Consider the following 17,819-nt stretch of genomic DNA (forward strand, 5'->3'; position numbering starts at 1 on the left):
AGGAGAGCTCCAAACAAAAGACAATGAATAAATTGACAAAACTCGTAAATGGAATGAAATAAACCAAAACTTGTTTCTCACAAGTGTAGCATAGGTTGTAAGCCTTGCAAACAACGTGTCCACTCCGACAATGAAAACAGTAAACGACTGTAATATTTACATAAAAATGCATTAACAGAAATTACTGTAACCAAACAAACATTGTAGATTAGAAATGATGGGGATTAACCGTAAATGTAATACTGACGTATGTAATGGGGAATTGATAGGCACTAACAAAGGACAGACAATTCACACAATGAATGTGCACAAATTGGCATTCTGGAGAGCGATGCACCTCGTGCATCTTAACCACAATCCCCTTCTTCTTGGACTGTGCCATCCCTGCGGCCTCCGTAATGGATTAGTCCACTGAGACAGGAGCCAAACAGACATAAAACATGTTTTAGATTTGCGACCGCTCCACTAGATCTCGGTCGACCAACAGCCTATCGACCGAACAATGGACCAGTTGACTAAATGGTGTCAGCCATAGAAGCTGCAGACTGCTTCTCTGCAGGAGTGCATATAGTGTAGTCTCCTGTGGAGATGATACATAATCACATACTGCTCCTGTCACCCAGGCCAGTCCTGATGCTGTCTCCGACTGATACCAACTCAGATGTCTGGGGATTTGGCCCAGATCAGATGATTCCATGACAGGGCATTATAGTTCTTCTTTATGTGTCTTTGACCTACAGAGCACAAAATCTATTGAATTCCACTTATTTTTCTCCGATTTCTGGTCATTGTACACTGTGATGCACCAACACTCGAGGGAAAGGGATCATTCTCTGTTAAACCCAATACATAGAGATCCACTGTGTCCTACTGTCTACTGATTGACAGGGAAGGTCCTCCTGAGGGCACAGTAAAATGACCATGAGACCATAGCTCCGGCAGAATATATTTAGAAAATATGCTTAATTTTCATGTTTTTTAACTTCAGTACAAAACCTGGTGTTAAGAGGAATGCAGGAATAGATTGTGTAGATATATATGACGATATGATCCCTAAAGACCCAGTCGCAATCTCAATCCTGTCAGGTTCTGTAGAACGATAGTATGGCGCATTGTCTAATGTGAATGGTAGACTGTCAAATGTGAGTAGACCATGGTACCACAGTTGTTAGTGACTCAGAGCTGCTGCAGGCTCAGTGCTGTCACCCACACAGGTTCACAGTGGATGAGCAGCTTTGTGTTGAGCCTAGTCTGTCATCTACTCTCTTTATTAGGGCCTAAATGAAACTGGGGGAAACACTGAAAGGTGTTGAAAAGTTGTTTTACTGCTGTGGCGAGACTGAATGTCTGATGACATGATCTATTGTGGGATGAGATTAAAGGGCTCCAGACACACAAGGTACACACTGGAAATGTGTGTGTGCGCCCGCGTGCGTGAACCCTGTGCTCACCAAAAGCAGCTGTAGCAACAGCAGCAGAACGTGAGTTTTATTCCATTCTCAAAGTTAGCTGCTCAAGCCTCTGAATTCAACATGCACATCACAGGAAGTGTGGAACAGAACAGTGATAATAATTCCTCCAGCCAATAGCAGACCAGGTAGAGATCACTAATCTGGACCAGGGAGACTGGAAAGCATCTCAGCTCATTTGAGGAATGCACAGTCCTCTTCAAGGCTCTGTGTGGCACATTCTTCATTCCTCACCGACCGGCAGCCAGCAGGACTGGCCTCCCTCAGCCTCAGCAAGCCCCAACCTGCTCCCAAGCCGAGTCGCTGTCGCATCTAAATAAACAGCAGGAGGCCATACAAATTGCATTTAGGTTGCATTGCCTGTCTATTACGGCGTCACAATAGAACAAATCCATTAACAGAAGAACCTGATGTTGTGATTTGGGCTCTATTTGCTGCTCATGCTGGGTTGAGGGGGTCTGAAGTCAGTCTAGTCAGAGACATGGGGAAGAAAGGAATCTATTGGCATGTTACACAATTAACCAGATGTTATCTGGATTTGCTGGATTATAAAGAGCTGGTGGAACCAAAGCAAGGCAGCTCTACAGTTAGAGATTTGCATGTCATGGAAAGTTGGTTGTGAGGCCATTTGTAGGTTGTTTTTGTGGTCCTACTTTGTATATTTCAGTTGAAATATGTTTGTATCATTTGGTAAATAACCCTATCCCCGGCCCCCGACCCACACACACCCACAAGCAAACCAGCTGACCTGGCCCAGTAAGGAAAGAGGTCCATGGATTCCTTTCTGCTGGGTAAACATCTAAGTAAAAATTCCAGTGTCTCAAGGCAACTTTAAAGAAAACAGAAACAAATATTTGTGTGGGACAGTTATGTTTGTGAGGAATGGTGTTTTTCAAATGCGTACATATGTGAATGTGTTTTACAATGTCTCTCTTTTTTTCTCTTGCACCCCCCTTCTCTCTTACTCGCTCTCTCTCTTCTCCCACCCTTCTCTCTTCTCTCTCTTACTCGCTCTCTCTCTTCTCCCACCCTTCTCTCTTCTCTCTCTTACTCGCTCTCTCTCTTCTCCCACCCTTCTCTCTTCTCTCTCTTACTCGCTCTCTCTCTTCTCCCACCCTTCTCTCTTCTCTCTCTTACTCGCTCTCTCTCTTCTCCCACCCTTCTCTCTTCTCTCTCTTACTCGCTCTCTCTCTTCTCCCACCCTTCTCTCTTCTCTCTCTTACTCGCTCTCTCTCTTCTCCCACCCTTCTCTCTTCTCTCTCTTACTCGCTCTCTCTCTTCTCCCACCCTTCTCTCTTCTCTCTCTTACTCGCTCTCTCTCTTCTCCCACCCTTCTCTCTTCTCTCTCTTACTCGCTCTCTCTCTTCTCCCACCCTTCTCTCTTCTCTCTCTTACTCGCTCTCTCTCTTCTCCCACCCTTCTCTCTTCTCTCTCTTACTCGCTCTCTCTCTTCTCCCACCCTTCTCTCTTCTCTCTCTTACTCGCTCTCTCTCTTCTCCCACCCTTCTCTCTTCTCTCTCTTACTCGCTCTCTCTCTTCTCCCACCCTTCTCTCTTCTCTCTCTTACTCGCTCTCTCTCTTCTCCCACCCTTCTCTCTTCTCTCTCTTACTCGCTCTCTCTCTTCTCCCACCCTTCTCTCTTCTCTCTCTTACTCGCTCTCTCTCTTCTCCCACCCTTCTCTCTTCTCTCTCTTACTCGCTCTCTCTCTTCTCCCACCCTTCTCTCTTCTCTCTCTTACTCGCTCTCTCTCTTCTCCCACCCTTCTCTCTTCTCTCTCTTACTCGCTCTCTCTCTTCTCCCACCCTTCTCTCTTCTCTCTCTTCTTCTCTTTCTCTCTTCTCTTCCTTCTCTTTCTCTCTTCTCTCTCCTTCTCTCTCTGTCTTCTCCCTCCTCCTCTCTCTGTCTTCTCCCACCTTTCTCTCTTCTCCTCCTCTTTCTCTCTTCTCCTCCTTCTCTTTCTCTCTTCTCCCTCCTTCTCTCTCTGTCTTCTCCCCCCTTCTCTCTCTGTCTTCTCCCCCCTTCTCTGTCTTCTCCCCCTTCTCTGTCTTCTCCCTCCTCTGTCTTCTCCCTCCTTCTCCCTCTGTCTTCTCCCTCCTTCTCTCTCTGTCTTCTCCCCCCTTCTCTGTCTTCTCCCTCCTCTCTCTCTGTCTTCTCCCCCCTTCTCTGTCTTCTCCCACCCTTCTCTCTCTCGTTCTCTCTCTCTTCTCCCCCTTCTCTCTCTTCTCCCTCTCTTCTCTTTCTCTCTCTCTTTTCTCTCTTCTCTCCTCTCTCTCCAACCCCCCTTCTCTCTCTCTCTCTCTCTCTCTCTCTCTCTCTCTTCACTCTTTTCTCCCCCCTTCTCTCTCTTTTCTCTCTCTCCTCCCCCTTCTCTCTCACTATCTTTTCTCTCTCTTTCAACCCCCCCAACCCCCCTTCTCTCTCTCTCTCTCTCTCTCTCCCTCTCTCTCTCTCTCTCTCTCTCTCCCATGTCTCTCTCTCTCTCCCCTGTCTCTCTCTGTCTCTCTCCCCTGTCTCTCGCTCTCTCTCTCTCTCTCTCAGGGAGGAGAAGAGTGAGCAGCTGCTGGACTGCAGACAGGAACTGGACAACATGGAGACTGAAAATAAGAGGGTTCAGCAAGAGGTGCAAGACAAATCTACCTACTACAGAGCCATACTAAACAACTCAATACAGCACTGAGCCATACAAACAACTAAGTACAGCACAGGGCCATACAGAACAACTCAGTACAGCACAGAGCTATACAGAACAACTCAGTACAGCACAGAGCCATACAGAACAACTCAGTACAGCACAGAGCTATACAGAACAACTCAATACAGTACACAGCAATATATAACAACTCAGTACAGCACAGAACTGTATTAAATGGTTACCCAGACTATTTGCATTGCCCCCCCTTTTCTACACTGCTGCTACTCTCTGTTATTATCAATGCATAGTCACTCTAATAATTTTACCTACATGTACATATTACTTCAATTACCTCAACTTACCATTGACTCTGTACCGGTACCTGCTGTATATAGCCTCCACATTGACTGTGTACGGTACCTGCTGTATATAGCCTCCACATTGACTCTGTACCGGTACCTGCTGTATATAGCCTCCACATTGACTGTGTACCGGTACCTGCTGTATATAGCCTCCACATTGACTGTGTACCGGTACCTGCTGTATATAGCCTCCACATTGACTGTGTACCGGTACCTGCTGTATATAGCCTCCACATTGACTGTGTACCGGTACCTGCTGTATATAGCCTCCACATTGACTGTGTACCGGTACCTGCTGTATATAGCCTGCACATTGTTATTTTACCGCTGCTTTTGAATGATTTGCTACGTGTTACAGCGTTGACATTATGTGTGCCACAGAATGTCAACACTGCTGAGTAAACAGAGGGAGTCAATTACAGCTGATGTCAGACAGAGCTCCCAAACCACATCACATGACTTAGCACTAGCATTACGCCACTTAATACATCAATACACATGATCTGTCTGCCATGAACCAACGTGTCTCTCCTGAACTCCAGCTACACACTACAGTATCTGTCTGCCATGAACCAACGTGTCTCTCCTGAACTCCAGCTACACACTACAGTATCTGTCTGCCATGAACCAACGTGTCTCTCCTGAACTCCAGCTACACACTACAGTATCTGTCTGCCATGAACCAATGTGTCTCTCCTGAACTCCAGCTACACACTACAGTATCTGTCTGCCATGAACCAATGTGTCTCTCCTGAACTCCAGCTACACACTACAGTATCTGTCTGCCATGAACCAACGTGTCTCTCCTGAACTCCAGCTACACACTACAGTATCTGTCTGCCATGAACCAACGTGTCTCTCCTGAACTCCAGCTACACACTACAGTATCTGTCTGCCATGAACCAACGTGTCTCTCCTGAACTCCAGCTACACACTACAGTATCTGTCTGCCATGAACCAACGTGTCTCTCCTGAACTCCAGCTACACACTACAGTATCTGTCTGCCATGAACCAACGTGTCTCTCCTGAACTCCAGCTACACACTACAGTATCTGTCTGCCATGAACCAACGTGTCTCTCCTGAACTCCAGCTACACACTACAGTATCTGTCTGCCATGAACCAACGTGTCTCTCCTGAACTCCAGCTACACACTACAGTATCTGTCTGCCATGAACCAATGTGTCTCTCCTGAACTCCAGCTACACACTACAGTATCTGTCTGCCATGAACCAATGTGTCTCTCCTGAACTCCAGCTACACACTACAGTATCTGTCTGCCATGAACCAACGTGTCTCTCCTGAACTCCAGCTACACACTACAGTATCTGTCTGCCATGAACCAACGTGTCTCTCCTGAACTCCAGCTACACACTACAGTATCTGTCTGCCATGAACCAACGTGTCTCTCCTGAACTCCAGCTACACACTACAGTATCTGTCTGCCATGAACCAACGTGTCTCTCCTGAACTCCAGCTACACACTACAGTATCTGTCTGCCATGAACCAACGTGTCTCTCCTGAACTCCAGCTACACACTTTCGCACATAAGCGATACACTTACCGTGCTGCTGAGCTATGCCAGGTGTGTCACACAAAGCTGGCCCAGACCACTAGACCAAAGCTCCACCCATGAGACCTCATGTCACCTCTGGTGTCCTGACTGCCCTCAGAGTTATACAACACATCAAACCATTGCCACCACCTTCTGTTTTACTTTCTTAATCATTAGGTTAATGCCCTTAACCAATTAGCGGCTGAGCTATTTATAGCCTGGCTAACCCCTTAGATGTTGTCTTTGTTGTAAACATAATTTGCAGCGTTAGGGAGTAGGGCCCACCACAACAACATGGCAGAGCTGCTTATTATTGTGTGTGTGTGTGTGGTCATTTCAAATCCCTCTTCCAGAGAAGATGACTGACTCATGACACTATTGACTAAGAGAAGCTTCAGCCTGCCTCTGTGTATGACTGCCATGTGTGTTTACCTATATGGTGTCCACCTATACAGTCCATGGCGTGTTTGTTTACCAATATGAATTATGCCTGGCGCAATGCATGTATATAGTGGGAGTCCGTGTGAAACAAATATCTTGTATGAGTGTGACACTGACATGTAGTGTTTCGTTTGTCCCCTCCAGAGCCTGCAGTTGTTGTCGGACGCCCGTTCTGCCAGGGCATATCGTGACGAGCTGGACGCTCTGAGGGAGAAGGCCGTCAGAGTGGACAAGCTGGAGAGTGAAGTGGGGCGCTACAAGGAGAGGCTCTACGACATTGAGTTCTACAAAGCCAGAGTAGAGGTACGCCAAACAAAGAAATAGCACCCAACAAGCTTGACGTGTCAATGAAGCATTCATTGGGTGTAACATAAATGTATTGACCTGTTGTCTCAATGTTGGTTGAATGCGTGGCAGTGGGGATGGTAGTAGTGATATGGCTGTGGTTGACGTATGTGTGAAATCTGCTGGGTCCTACAGGAGCTGAAGGAGGACAACCAGGTGCTGCTTGAGACCAAGGCCATGCTAGAGGACCAGCTGGAAGGAACCAGGGCTCGCTCTGACAAACTCCACGAGCTGGAGAAAGAGAGCCTGCAGCTCAAATCCAAGATCCACGACATGGAAATGGTAAAGGACAGAGGGAAACTGAGTGTGTTTTGTGTGTGGGATCAGAGGAATCAAACAGACATAGTGATATGACTCATTTTACAAGCTCATTTTTTGGAGCCATCTTGTAGGTCATCTCTGATGAATGCCCATACTATACTGTAAGGCTTAGCTTTTGGGGAGCCGTCTGACAGTGTGTCGTGTGTATGTTGTCTGTCTGTGTGTTTGTTAGGACCGGGACATGGACAGGAAGCGTATTGAGGAGCTGCTAGAGGAGAACCTGGTCCTGGAGATGGCCCAGAAACAGAGCATGGATGAGTCTCTCCACCTGGGGTGGGAACTACAGCAGCTCTCCATGACCCCTGACCTGACAGAGGGTGAGCAGCCTGGAGCAGCAGCCCTCAGCACTGGGGCTCTGGCTCCAACCCTGGCCCTGGCTTTGGTCCTTCATACACACACAACAGATTGGATAGGGTTTATCTACACATGACTAACTCCTGTAATTAATATTCAATGACTCCAAGACCCAGATTAGCACTGGGCCTGGATTTGGAACGATGTTAATGGGGTTAACTGGTCTTGGATCAGGATAAACCCTGTCAGTAACTACAGTTAGGGATATTCCATACTTCCTCTTCCCTTGGGGGACCTCTTACCACTATAACAGAACCTGTAGCATTTGCATACAGTATGTTGTTGTGTGCCTAACCATAGATGGTTTCATTGTGCAGTGCCTCAGAAGTCCCTGGGCCACGAGGTGAATGAGCTGACATCCAGCCGGCTGCTGAAGCTGGAGAAGGAGAACCAGACCCTGCTGAAGACTGTGGAGGAGCTGAGAGGTTCTGCCAGCAAACACGTCCCCGCACGTCTCCTCAAGGCCGACAAGGAGAACCAGAGGCTCACCCAGAGGGTCAGAGCAGCTTCTATACTTGTATAGATTATATACTGAATTCCACTCACTTGCTTCCTGAACATTTCCCCTTCTCTAGCCCACCCAACATGGGCTCCACACTTGTTCCTTGCATCAACAACATAACAATGGCTGTTTGCTCTTTACCCCTACTGTAGCATCTTGTTCCAGCCCCCTAGTTTTCATCCCAGGACTTGGCTTTCAGGCCCCTTAGCTCCATGACACCAGAGGGAATTGAAAGAACAGAGTAATTCTTGAAGACCGTTTCCTATTCTCTCTCAGACTTGACACTTGAAGGACACTCCATAAGCTAACTCTCGGCTATTTTCAGACACTTAAGCCTTCTCTGTGCTCCGCATAGAATGCATGAAATGTGCCTTTCTCACACAAAGACGAGGTAAGACTGAGTTAGGCAACACCACTGGATCGGTCTTTATGAGAGCCCATTTTAAAGTGAATCCAAGCAGGAGCTCTTGTACAATAACAGTTTGACTGGCTGCCCGTAGATGAGCAACACGTAGGCAGTTTTGAGTTAAGCTGCTTTGACAGAATTAGGTGCTTGTGGGATATCTATGATATGATTAGTAATAATCAGTCTGCCTTGTGAAGAGTTCACCCTGTAGACCAGCATCCTGTCCGGCGGGTGTACTTGTACATCAAGCTGCCTCACTCTACAGAAACAGGAGATCGGCTCCTATGAGCCGTTCCAGCTTGCACAAACCAAGGCTTGTGCAAGATTCATCAGAAGGGCTTTATATGGACCTGCCTACGAGTCCCTTTAATAAAGGGCATGTATCACAACACTGCCACTGTGACTAGAGAAATATAAATAGCATAATCAGCGTCAATTCAGTTTTATTTTTGCAAAATACATTTTCTTCAATTTAACAGTGACCGAATCCCAATAGAATGGTGCCTAACTGTGATGGGTAATGGTATGGTAGACAAGCACCTGCCTGTACTGCACACTCTCATTGTGTCTGTGATCTAAGTGACTGGGTGTCATGGTAACAGTGTGTGTCCTGTGTGTGCCTGCAGCTGGTGCAGCTGGAGAGTGAGCTGAACACAGAAAGGGAGAGTCTGCACAGTGCAGAGCATCTTGGCACCGACCTGATGAAGGAGAAGGCTCTGCTGGAGAAAACCCTGGAGACGCTGAGGGAGAATTCTGAGAGACAGGTACACACACACACACACATGGTGGGTCGAGGGACTGAATTTGTTTTGATCTGGTCTGGTTTCAAGAGTCTCCAAATGACATTACTACCTATGTATCCAGATCGAGTTTTCTTAGGAGATAGCAGTCTTTGTGCTTGCATTCTCCCAACTAGTTGGAGACCTCTGTGTGGCTTGGGGGATAAAGCAGACAGAGTGTAATGAGGTCACAGGGTGTTTAGATTGATGATGTTTACAGTGAGAAGACATGGATACAAGCCAGATCTCTGGTGAACCTACACTACAGTGTTAAATAGGAAGAAATCAGGACCCTAGGTATAGTCTTCTCAGTTCCCATATTCAGGAAAGACTCAGGGTTCTCTTCATATTAACACCATACTGAAACATGACTTGAGTTGACCTACCATACTGCCACTCTGACGTCCTCTATGTCGTGTCCCAGGTGAAAGGCCTGGAGCAGGAGAATGAGCATCTGACCAATACCGTCTCGTCGCTGAGGCAACGCTCCCAGGTGGGCCCTGAGGCGCGGGTCAAAGACGTGGAGAAGGAGAACCGCGTGCTGCACGAGTCCATCCGGGAGACCAGCTCCAAGCTCAACAAGCTGGAGTTTGAGCGTAAGCAGCTGCGTAAGGACCTGGCGGTTTACAAGGAGAAGGGCGAGAGGACAGAGGAGCTGGAGGTGGAGGCGCAGCGGCTGGAGAGGGAGAACGAGGCCCTGCAGAAGCGAGTAGCCAGCCTGGGCATCACCTGTGACAAGGTCTGCCTCTCTGCATGCATTGGTGGCTGTATAGTTCACCTCTAGTTGTCTGTGTACCTGCTGTCTATTCTGTGTCCCCATCATATACAGTAGATGGGACTCTGAATGAGGAGAATTTATGAATTGATACATTTTTCCACATTCTCTCAAATCATCAGGTGGCGTCTCTGGAGAAGGAGAACGCAGAGCTTGAGGCAGAGGGCCGTCGTTTGAAGAAGAACGTGGAAGGCCTGCGGAGCACCTCCTTCCAGCTGGAGGCCCTGGAGAAGGAGAATGCCCAGCTGGACGAGGAGAACCTGAAGCTCCGCAGGGCTGCAGAGGTGCTCCGCTCGGCCGGGAACAAGGCGGCTCAGCTGGAACTGGAGAACCGGGAGCTGGAGAGCGAGAGGAGCCAGCTGAAGAGAAGCCTGGAGCTGCTCAAAGCCTCCTCCAGGAAGACGGAGAGGCTGGAGGTGAGCTACCAGGGCCTGGACACGGAGAACCAGCGGCTGCAGAAATCCCTAGAGAACAGCAGCCGCAAGATCCAGCAGCTAGAGGGGGAGCTGCAGGACGTAGAACAGGAGAACCAGAGTCTGCAGAGGAGCCTGGAGGAACTGAAGATCTCCAGCAAACGTCTGGAGCAGCTGGAGCAGGAGAATAAGACTCTGGAGCAGGAGAGCTCTCAGCTGGAGAAGGACAAGAAGCAGCTGGAGAAGGAAAACAAGAGGCTGAGACAGCAGGCGGAGATCAGGGACTCCAAGCTGGACGAGGACAACCTGAGGATCAGCCACCTGGAGAAGGAGAACCGCTCACTGGGCAAGGAGATGACCTCCTTCAAGGACTCCTGCAACCGCCTTAAAGACCTGGAGAAGGAGAACAAAGAGCTGGTCAAACAGGCCACTATAGATAAGAAGACCCTGGTCACTCTGCGAGAGGTAATGGTGTCGCTACTACCCCAGAGAGGCATGTTGTAATGTTAGGAGATATATTGTAATGCATTGGGTGAATGCCCATAAGGCTTCAGATGTGCATTTAGATGATCGATAAAGTTCTGTTACAGTCATTGCGCCTGCATTATGCACGAAGTAATAGAACCAGAGCACTCTGTCAACACATTTTCAGAAACTTGGAACGCCACTGTGCTCCATAAGATTATATTATTCATTAATAAAGGATTGGGGTGTAGGGATTACAAATGTTAAGTTATTCTGGGTTGGTGTTTGATGTTCCAGGAACTGGTGAGTGAGAAACTGCGGACTCAGCAGATGAACAATGATCTTGAGAAACTGACCCACGAGCTGGAGAAGATAGGCCTTAACAAGGAGAGGTTGCTGCAAGCCGAGCAGAGCTCTGACGACGACAGGTAACACACACACACACACAAACCACTATGCTGCTGTCAAAGGTACCACATCGATGAACGTTCATAGTAGGTACTCTGCCATCAATACACTGTCAAGACCTTGAATTCTTTCCAGGGAAGACCCTTGATCTTTAATGATTGTGAATGTCCCTTATCTGCAGGTACAAGCTGCTGGAGTTCAAGCTAGAGTCCACTCTCAAGTCTTCTCTGGAGATCAAGGAGGAGAAGATAGCTGCCTTGGAGGCCAGACTGCAGGAGTCCTCTAACCTCAACCAACAACTGCGCCAGGAACTTAAAACTGTTAGTTCCCAAACAATACATTACAACAGTCCAGAAGACCAAAACATTATCCCCGAGAGATTCTGTGTTATGTTCTTTAACACATGACTCAGAGAAACGCTGAAATGCTTCTGAGGCCATGTATTATGTATTCATTCCTTTTTCATTATGTTATCAATTCCTGAGGCACCAGGAGCCTGGAAAACACAGAGAATAGTCTCCACAGCACGTTTTTCAACTCTGTGACGAAAACTAGAACCCTTGCTGGGGTGCCAGAACAGAGAACAGTATATCTTTGGAAGATTTTGGGGGATGGAGGTTTAACCCTTTGACCTTTCCAGGTGAAGAAGAACTACGAGGCCCTGCGACAGAGGGAGGAGGAGGAGGAGAGGATGGTGCAGAGCTCACCCCCCAGAGGAGGGGACAGGGAGGACTCTCAGGCCGTCAACAAGTGGGAGAAGGAGAGCCACGAGACCACCCGGGAACTGCTCAAGGTCAAAGACCGCCTCATTGAGGTGGAGAGGAACGTGAGTACACTCTATCTAATCAACAACTCAAAACAGCCGTCTTAGATACTGCATGTGACAGTGATGTGTCACTGAAGTGTGAAGGACTCTGCATATAAATAATGCCTGTGGATATCTTGTCTGTCTGTCTATACCATCTCCAGAATGCCACCCTCCAGGCAGAGAAGCAGGCCCTGCATACCAACCTGAAGCAGCTAGAGACCCAGAGCAGTAACCTGCAGGCCCAGATTCTGGCTCTGCAGAGACAGACTGCCTCTCTACAGGAGAACAACACCACACTACAGACACAGAACGCCAAACTACAGGTAAGCCCGGGTTCCCTCTGTTGCTCTCTCACTGCTGTGCCCTGAACTCTATTTTCTGGCCTTGTCTACACTGCATCTATAGCCTGTATTGTAGTTTAAACTCTCCCCAAGCGTGTCTCTTCTCTCCACTCTGGCCCGTGGCTAGAGATAATTCCTTTCTCATTGAGCTTTGCTCCATCTATTTTGATGTATTTTTTGGCAGCGGATCAACAAAATCTTGCATTCTGCTGCAAGCCAAAACTAATTACAACTTTGAACATGTCTGTGCTTGTGATTTGTACTGTCAAAAAAACATTTGACCACTGATGTCTATCCAAATCAGACAAGGACATGCAACGTCTCCACCATCAGAGTTGACTAGAGGGACAGGCTGGCTACGTACACAGTGCCCCCTGTTGTTCAGAAGTGACACCGGTGTCTATTCAAATTATTTTGTGGGGTTCTTACCCTGGTTTTCACATAATCAGTGAATCTAATCTATTGCTATTCCTAGCAGGACATGACAAAACCCTTGAAGAAACTGTTATAGTTAAGGGCATTTTCTGATTGAGTTCAGACTGCTCAGATCGTCCAATCAGAAGTCTTGTTTTCCCCCCTAGGTTGAGAACTCAACGCTGAACTCCCAGAGTGGCGCTCTCATGGCCCAGAATGCCCAACTGGCGACGCAGCAGTCCAGTACGGAGAACGAGAAGGAGGGGGCGATGAGGGACAGGGAAGACCTGAGGTCCACCTATGAGATGCTGCTAAGGGACCATGAGAAACTGGCTGCCCTGCATGAGAGACAGGCCTCCGAGTATGAGGGCCTCATCGGCAAACATGGAGGCCTGAAAAGTTCCCACAAGAGTCTAGAGTCACAGCACAGAGACCTGGAGGACAGGTGGGGTTTCTACTGGCACTGTTATGTGCTTAATGCATACTGTAGCACAGCTGGCCTACCATCACACACTTAACCACACTCATGGCCAAACACACACGTGCACGACAGTCTTATTATGCATTCCACTAAACCATTACACAGCACTCAAGTCAGAGACGCGTGTAAACGCACAGCTGCTGTTCACTAACAGGTAGTACTGTATTTACAGGTATAACCAGCTGCTGTTCACTAACAGGTAGAACTGTATTCACAGGTATAACCAGCTGCTGAGGCAGAAGGATCAGCTAGAAGAGCTGGAGAAACAGCTGAAGTCAGAGCAGGAGAAGATGCTGTCTGAGAACAAGAGCCACGAGGCCACGGCTGCAGACTACCACAAACTGAAGGAGGAGAATGAAAGGTTAAACTGAATACTGTATGTATAAGGAACCGAGGGGGAGGGGGGTGTGCCCTGAGGTTTACTTTGGGGTGCAAGGGAACATCCCTAAACTGTCAATCCAGCTGAGGAGAAACCTGTGTAACAAGATTTTTTGAGAGCGAGGGAAAAGAAAGTCTGTTTTGAGTGGCATTATGTAGACATTTTAAGTGGTAGTTTACAATTAGATAACTAACCATTTAGCTGTTATTTTGCTCGTCAATTAGTGAATGGTTTGGTTTGTGGTTTGACCTGTGCCAGGGGCTATGAGTAAAGAATGTGCTGTTATAAACCCATTCTGATGTTTCTGTGTGTAGGCTGAACATGGCACACCGTCAGCTGGTGAAGGATAATGAGGGCCTGCAGGCCGACCATAAGAACCTGAAGAGCCAGATGAACGGTGCCAAGCTGGAACAGACCCGCATGGAAGCGGAGTTCTCCAAACTCAAAGAGCAGTACCAGCAGCTGGACATCACCTCCACAAAGCTCACTAACCAGTGTGAGGTACGGTTACATACCACTCAACCCCACTTCTCTACCTCCCACTCACTAACCAGTGAGAGGTACGGTTACATACCACTCAACCCCACTTCTCTACCTCCCACTTACCAACCAGTGTGAGGAACTGCAATATCTGCACCCCCTTCCCACAGACCGACTAGATTGGAATTTGCATGTTCCACATATTTCCCATCTCTATCACAGGAAACTCTCTGTAAATATGCCCCCATGTTATGGAAGTGTTCATAGCTGATATTGGGCCACTGTCCTGACATCTGTCTGTTGGAAAGGAAGGCTGATTGAGTAGTTGTGCCTGGGGATACACAGCTGGTTTCTCAACACTGAGCTCTATGAGGCTTAAAGAGTGTCAGACAACAATTCACACACTGCAAAAGGCACAGCCAATGTGCAGTAATACATACAACCATGGAAAAGAAACTTGGAAACTTGCTCAATAACTATTTCCATTGAAAACGTAGGTAAAAAAAAAAAGTTTATTTCTCTCTCCCTAGTTGCTGAGTCAGTTGAAAGGGAACCTGGAGGAGGAGAACCGTCACCTGCTGGACCAGATCCAGACCCTGATGCTGCAGAACCGCACCCTGCTAGAACAGACCATGGAGAGCAAGGACCTGTTCCACGTAGAACAGAGACAGTACATGTGAGAGATGACCCCCACTATTACATTTTGATAATCTGTAACCGGTGTCAAACATGTCAACAGGAGAAATGTCTGTTTCTTGGCTATGTAGCTAGATGTCATTAGTCCCTGACCCTAACTGGTCTAGATGTCATTTGTCCCTAACTGGTCTAGATGTAATTTGTCCCTGACCCTAACTGGTCTAGATGTCATTTGTCCCTGACCCTAACTGGTCTAGATGTCATTTGTCCCAGACCCTAACTGGTCTAGATGTCATTTGTCCCTGACCCTAACTGGTCTAGATGTCATTTGTCCCTGACCCTAACTGGTCTAGATGTCATTTGTCCCAGACCCTAACTGGTCTAGATGTCATTTGTCCCTGACGCTAACTGGTCTAGATGTCATTAGTCCCTGACCCTAACTGGTCTAGATGTCATTAGTCCCTGACCCTAACTGGTCTAGATGTCATTTGTCCCTGAACCTAACTGGTCTAGATGTCATTTGTCCCTGAACCTAACTGGTCTAGATGGCATTTGTCCCTGACGCTAACTGGTCTAGATGTAATTTGTCCCTGACGCTAACTGGTCTTTCCCTCCTTCACAGAGACAAGCTGAACGAGTTGAGGAGACAGAAGGAGAAGCTGGAGGAGAAGATCATGGATCAGTACAAGTTCTACGACCCCTCACCTCCACGGAGGTAAGTAGCTAGGAGGAATCCACTCACTGCTGTCACTGTGGGTGGTGCTGTGGCCAGACTTGGGAATGCTGCAGTACATCATGTCCATAGGTATCTGTATACTATCTGTCATAGTAAACAGCTGGCTGAGACAAAGCAGACATCCCCCACATGAAAATTAAATGTATAACTGCAGTACATTGCTGCAGTCGTCTGGTTAGGGTTCATTCTAGTACCTAATCGACTGCACTATACCTAACCATTCAGTTCGGATTCATTTCCGTGCCTGACTAAATGCAGATGGTTTACATCTGAACCTAACCAACCCCTGCATATGGTTGAAATGTCTACCTAACCAGGCAGCTCTGGTTTATATTTATGCCTAACCAACATCATCATCCCTGTAAATTGTGGCTGTCTCTGGGGAATTGGTATGCTGTGGTTTACAAGAACACCCCAGATGCTGGAAAACCCCTGGTTCAATAGGCATGAAATGGGAAAACAAACTAAATGCATTCCCTTCATTTCAAAACATTTCCCCCCCTTTTTCTTCCAACTGAATACTAGCCAGAATAAAATAATTTACCTCAAATAACAATAACTCCTCCCCCATCTCTCTCCTTCCTCTCTCTCCCCTTTCTCTCTCCCTCCCTCATCTCTCCCTCCCCTCTCACTCTCACTCCCCTCCCCTCTCTCGTGTCAGACGGGGGAATTGGATCACCCTGAAGATGAAGAAGCTGATCAAGCCGAGGAGTCGGGAGAGGATGCGTTCCCTGACACTGACTCCCACACGCTCCGAGTCCAGCGAGGGCTTCCTGGGGCTTCCTCTGGACAGCCAGGACTCCTCCTCCATAGGCTCTGGCTCCAACTCCCTGGACGACACGCTGACACACAAGAGGAGCAGCAGTGAGTTGACACACTCTCAGAACTGCATGGAATATTCCCTACTGAACAGATCAAATCCAGCCTTATTTGAAGTGCAATTAAAACACATCAGTATACGTTACAGTAAAATGAACACAATAGAAGGAAGCAATAGACCAATCCTGACCAGGCAGCCTGGGTCTTCCTCTCTCAGTACAACTGACCAGAGGGACTGACACACAGGAAGATCACATGTTAGATAAAAGACCCAGGAAGCAGAGCACATATTGTATTAATAAATACATGCAGGGTTGGACACAGGAAAGGCAGACACAGGAAATATGATCCACAGAGAGACCAAAGGACACTGGGTCAGACAGGAAAGTACACTCTGACACTAGAACATGAGAGGGTCAGATTCAGGAAATGAATAATGAGCAGGGTCATATTCAGGAAATGAAGAATCAGCAGGGTCAGATTCAGGAAATGAAGAATCAGCCTGGTCAGATTCAGGAAATTAAGAATGAACAGGGTCAGATTCAGGAAATTAAGAATGAGCAGGGTCAGATTCAGGAAATGAAGAATCAGCAGGGTCAGATTCAGGAAATGAAGAATGAACAGGGTCAGATTCAGGAAATGAAGAATGAGCAGGGTCATATTCAGGAAATGAAGAATGAACAGGGTCAGATTCAGGAAATGAAGAATGAGCAGGGTCAGATTCAGGAAATGAAGAATGAGCAGGGTCAGATTCAGGAAATTAAGAATGAGCAGGGTCAGATTCAGGAAATGAAGAATGAGCAGGGTCAGATTCAAGAAATGAAGAATGAACAGGGTCAGATTCAGGAAATTAAGAATGAGCAGGGTCAGATTCAGGAAATTAAGAATGAGCAGGGTCAGATTCAGGAAATGAAGAATGAGCAGGGTCAGATTCAGGAAATGAAGAATGAGCAGGGTCAGATTCAGGAAATGAAGAATGAGCCGGGTCAGATTCAGGAAATGAAGAATGAGCAGGGTCAGATTCAGGAAATGAAGAATGAGCAGGGTCAGATTCAGGAAATGAAGAATGAGCAGGGTCAGATTCAGGAAATGAAGAATGAGCAGGGTCAGATTCAGGAAATGAAGAATGAGCCGGGTCAGATTCAGGAAATGAAGAATGAGCAGGGTCAGATTCAGGAAATGAAGAATGAGCAGGGTCAGATTCAGTAAATGAAGTATGAGCAGGGGTCAGTTGCAGACGGTGAGGCTTGCCGGGCTGGAGACTCCAGGACAGTAGATGCTTGTTGCTGTGTGGTGGTTGGTTGTGTGGACCTAACGCTTGCGATGCTTGTTTTTCTCTCTCTGTGCAAAAGGGAAGAGAGACTCTCAGAGAGTGCAGCATTCCCATGTGCAGGGTAACCAGGGTAACCAGGGTTCCTCTAATGGTATGCTAAGAGGGGAGGGCTGGGCGCGGCTTGTAGTCGAGCTGTCCTGTCACTCAGGGCATGTCAACGTGT

The 17,819-nt window shown here is 47.5% G+C and overlaps 1 protein-coding gene across 6 annotated transcripts in view; it reads left to right on the forward strand.

Annotated features, from left to right (window-relative positions):
• LOC139412715 (girdin-like) overlaps positions 1-17,819 on the forward strand; it is an 82,692-nt gene that overhangs the window by 54,037 nt on the left and 10,836 nt on the right. For all 6 annotated transcript variants that reach the window (XM_071159416.1, XM_071159424.1, XM_071159398.1 and 3 more), the window contains exons 9-26: positions 4,009-4,090; positions 6,606-6,764; positions 6,942-7,088; positions 7,300-7,444; positions 7,799-7,977; positions 9,016-9,153; positions 9,593-9,907; positions 10,066-10,821; positions 11,119-11,249; positions 11,411-11,549; positions 11,870-12,055; positions 12,199-12,360; positions 12,960-13,237; positions 13,491-13,634; positions 13,967-14,153; positions 14,663-14,808; positions 15,391-15,483; positions 16,166-16,368. In XM_071159416.1, coding sequence (XP_071015517.1) covers positions 4,009-4,090; positions 6,606-6,764; positions 6,942-7,088; positions 7,300-7,444; positions 7,799-7,977; positions 9,016-9,153; positions 9,593-9,907; positions 10,066-10,821; positions 11,119-11,249; positions 11,411-11,549; positions 11,870-12,055; positions 12,199-12,360; positions 12,960-13,237; positions 13,491-13,634; positions 13,967-14,153; positions 14,663-14,808; positions 15,391-15,483; positions 16,166-16,368 — 3,590 coding nt within the window. The remainder of the gene's footprint in view (positions 1-4,008; positions 4,091-6,605; positions 6,765-6,941; positions 7,089-7,299; positions 7,445-7,798; positions 7,978-9,015; positions 9,154-9,592; positions 9,908-10,065; positions 10,822-11,118; positions 11,250-11,410; positions 11,550-11,869; positions 12,056-12,198; positions 12,361-12,959; positions 13,238-13,490; positions 13,635-13,966; positions 14,154-14,662; positions 14,809-15,390; positions 15,484-16,165; positions 16,369-17,819) is intronic.

The sequence above is a fragment of the Oncorhynchus clarkii genome, chromosome 1 (genome assembly GCF_045791955.1).
Source record: "Oncorhynchus clarkii lewisi isolate Uvic-CL-2024 chromosome 1, UVic_Ocla_1.0, whole genome shotgun sequence".
Taxonomy (NCBI): Eukaryota; Metazoa; Chordata; class Actinopteri; order Salmoniformes; family Salmonidae; genus Oncorhynchus; species Oncorhynchus clarkii.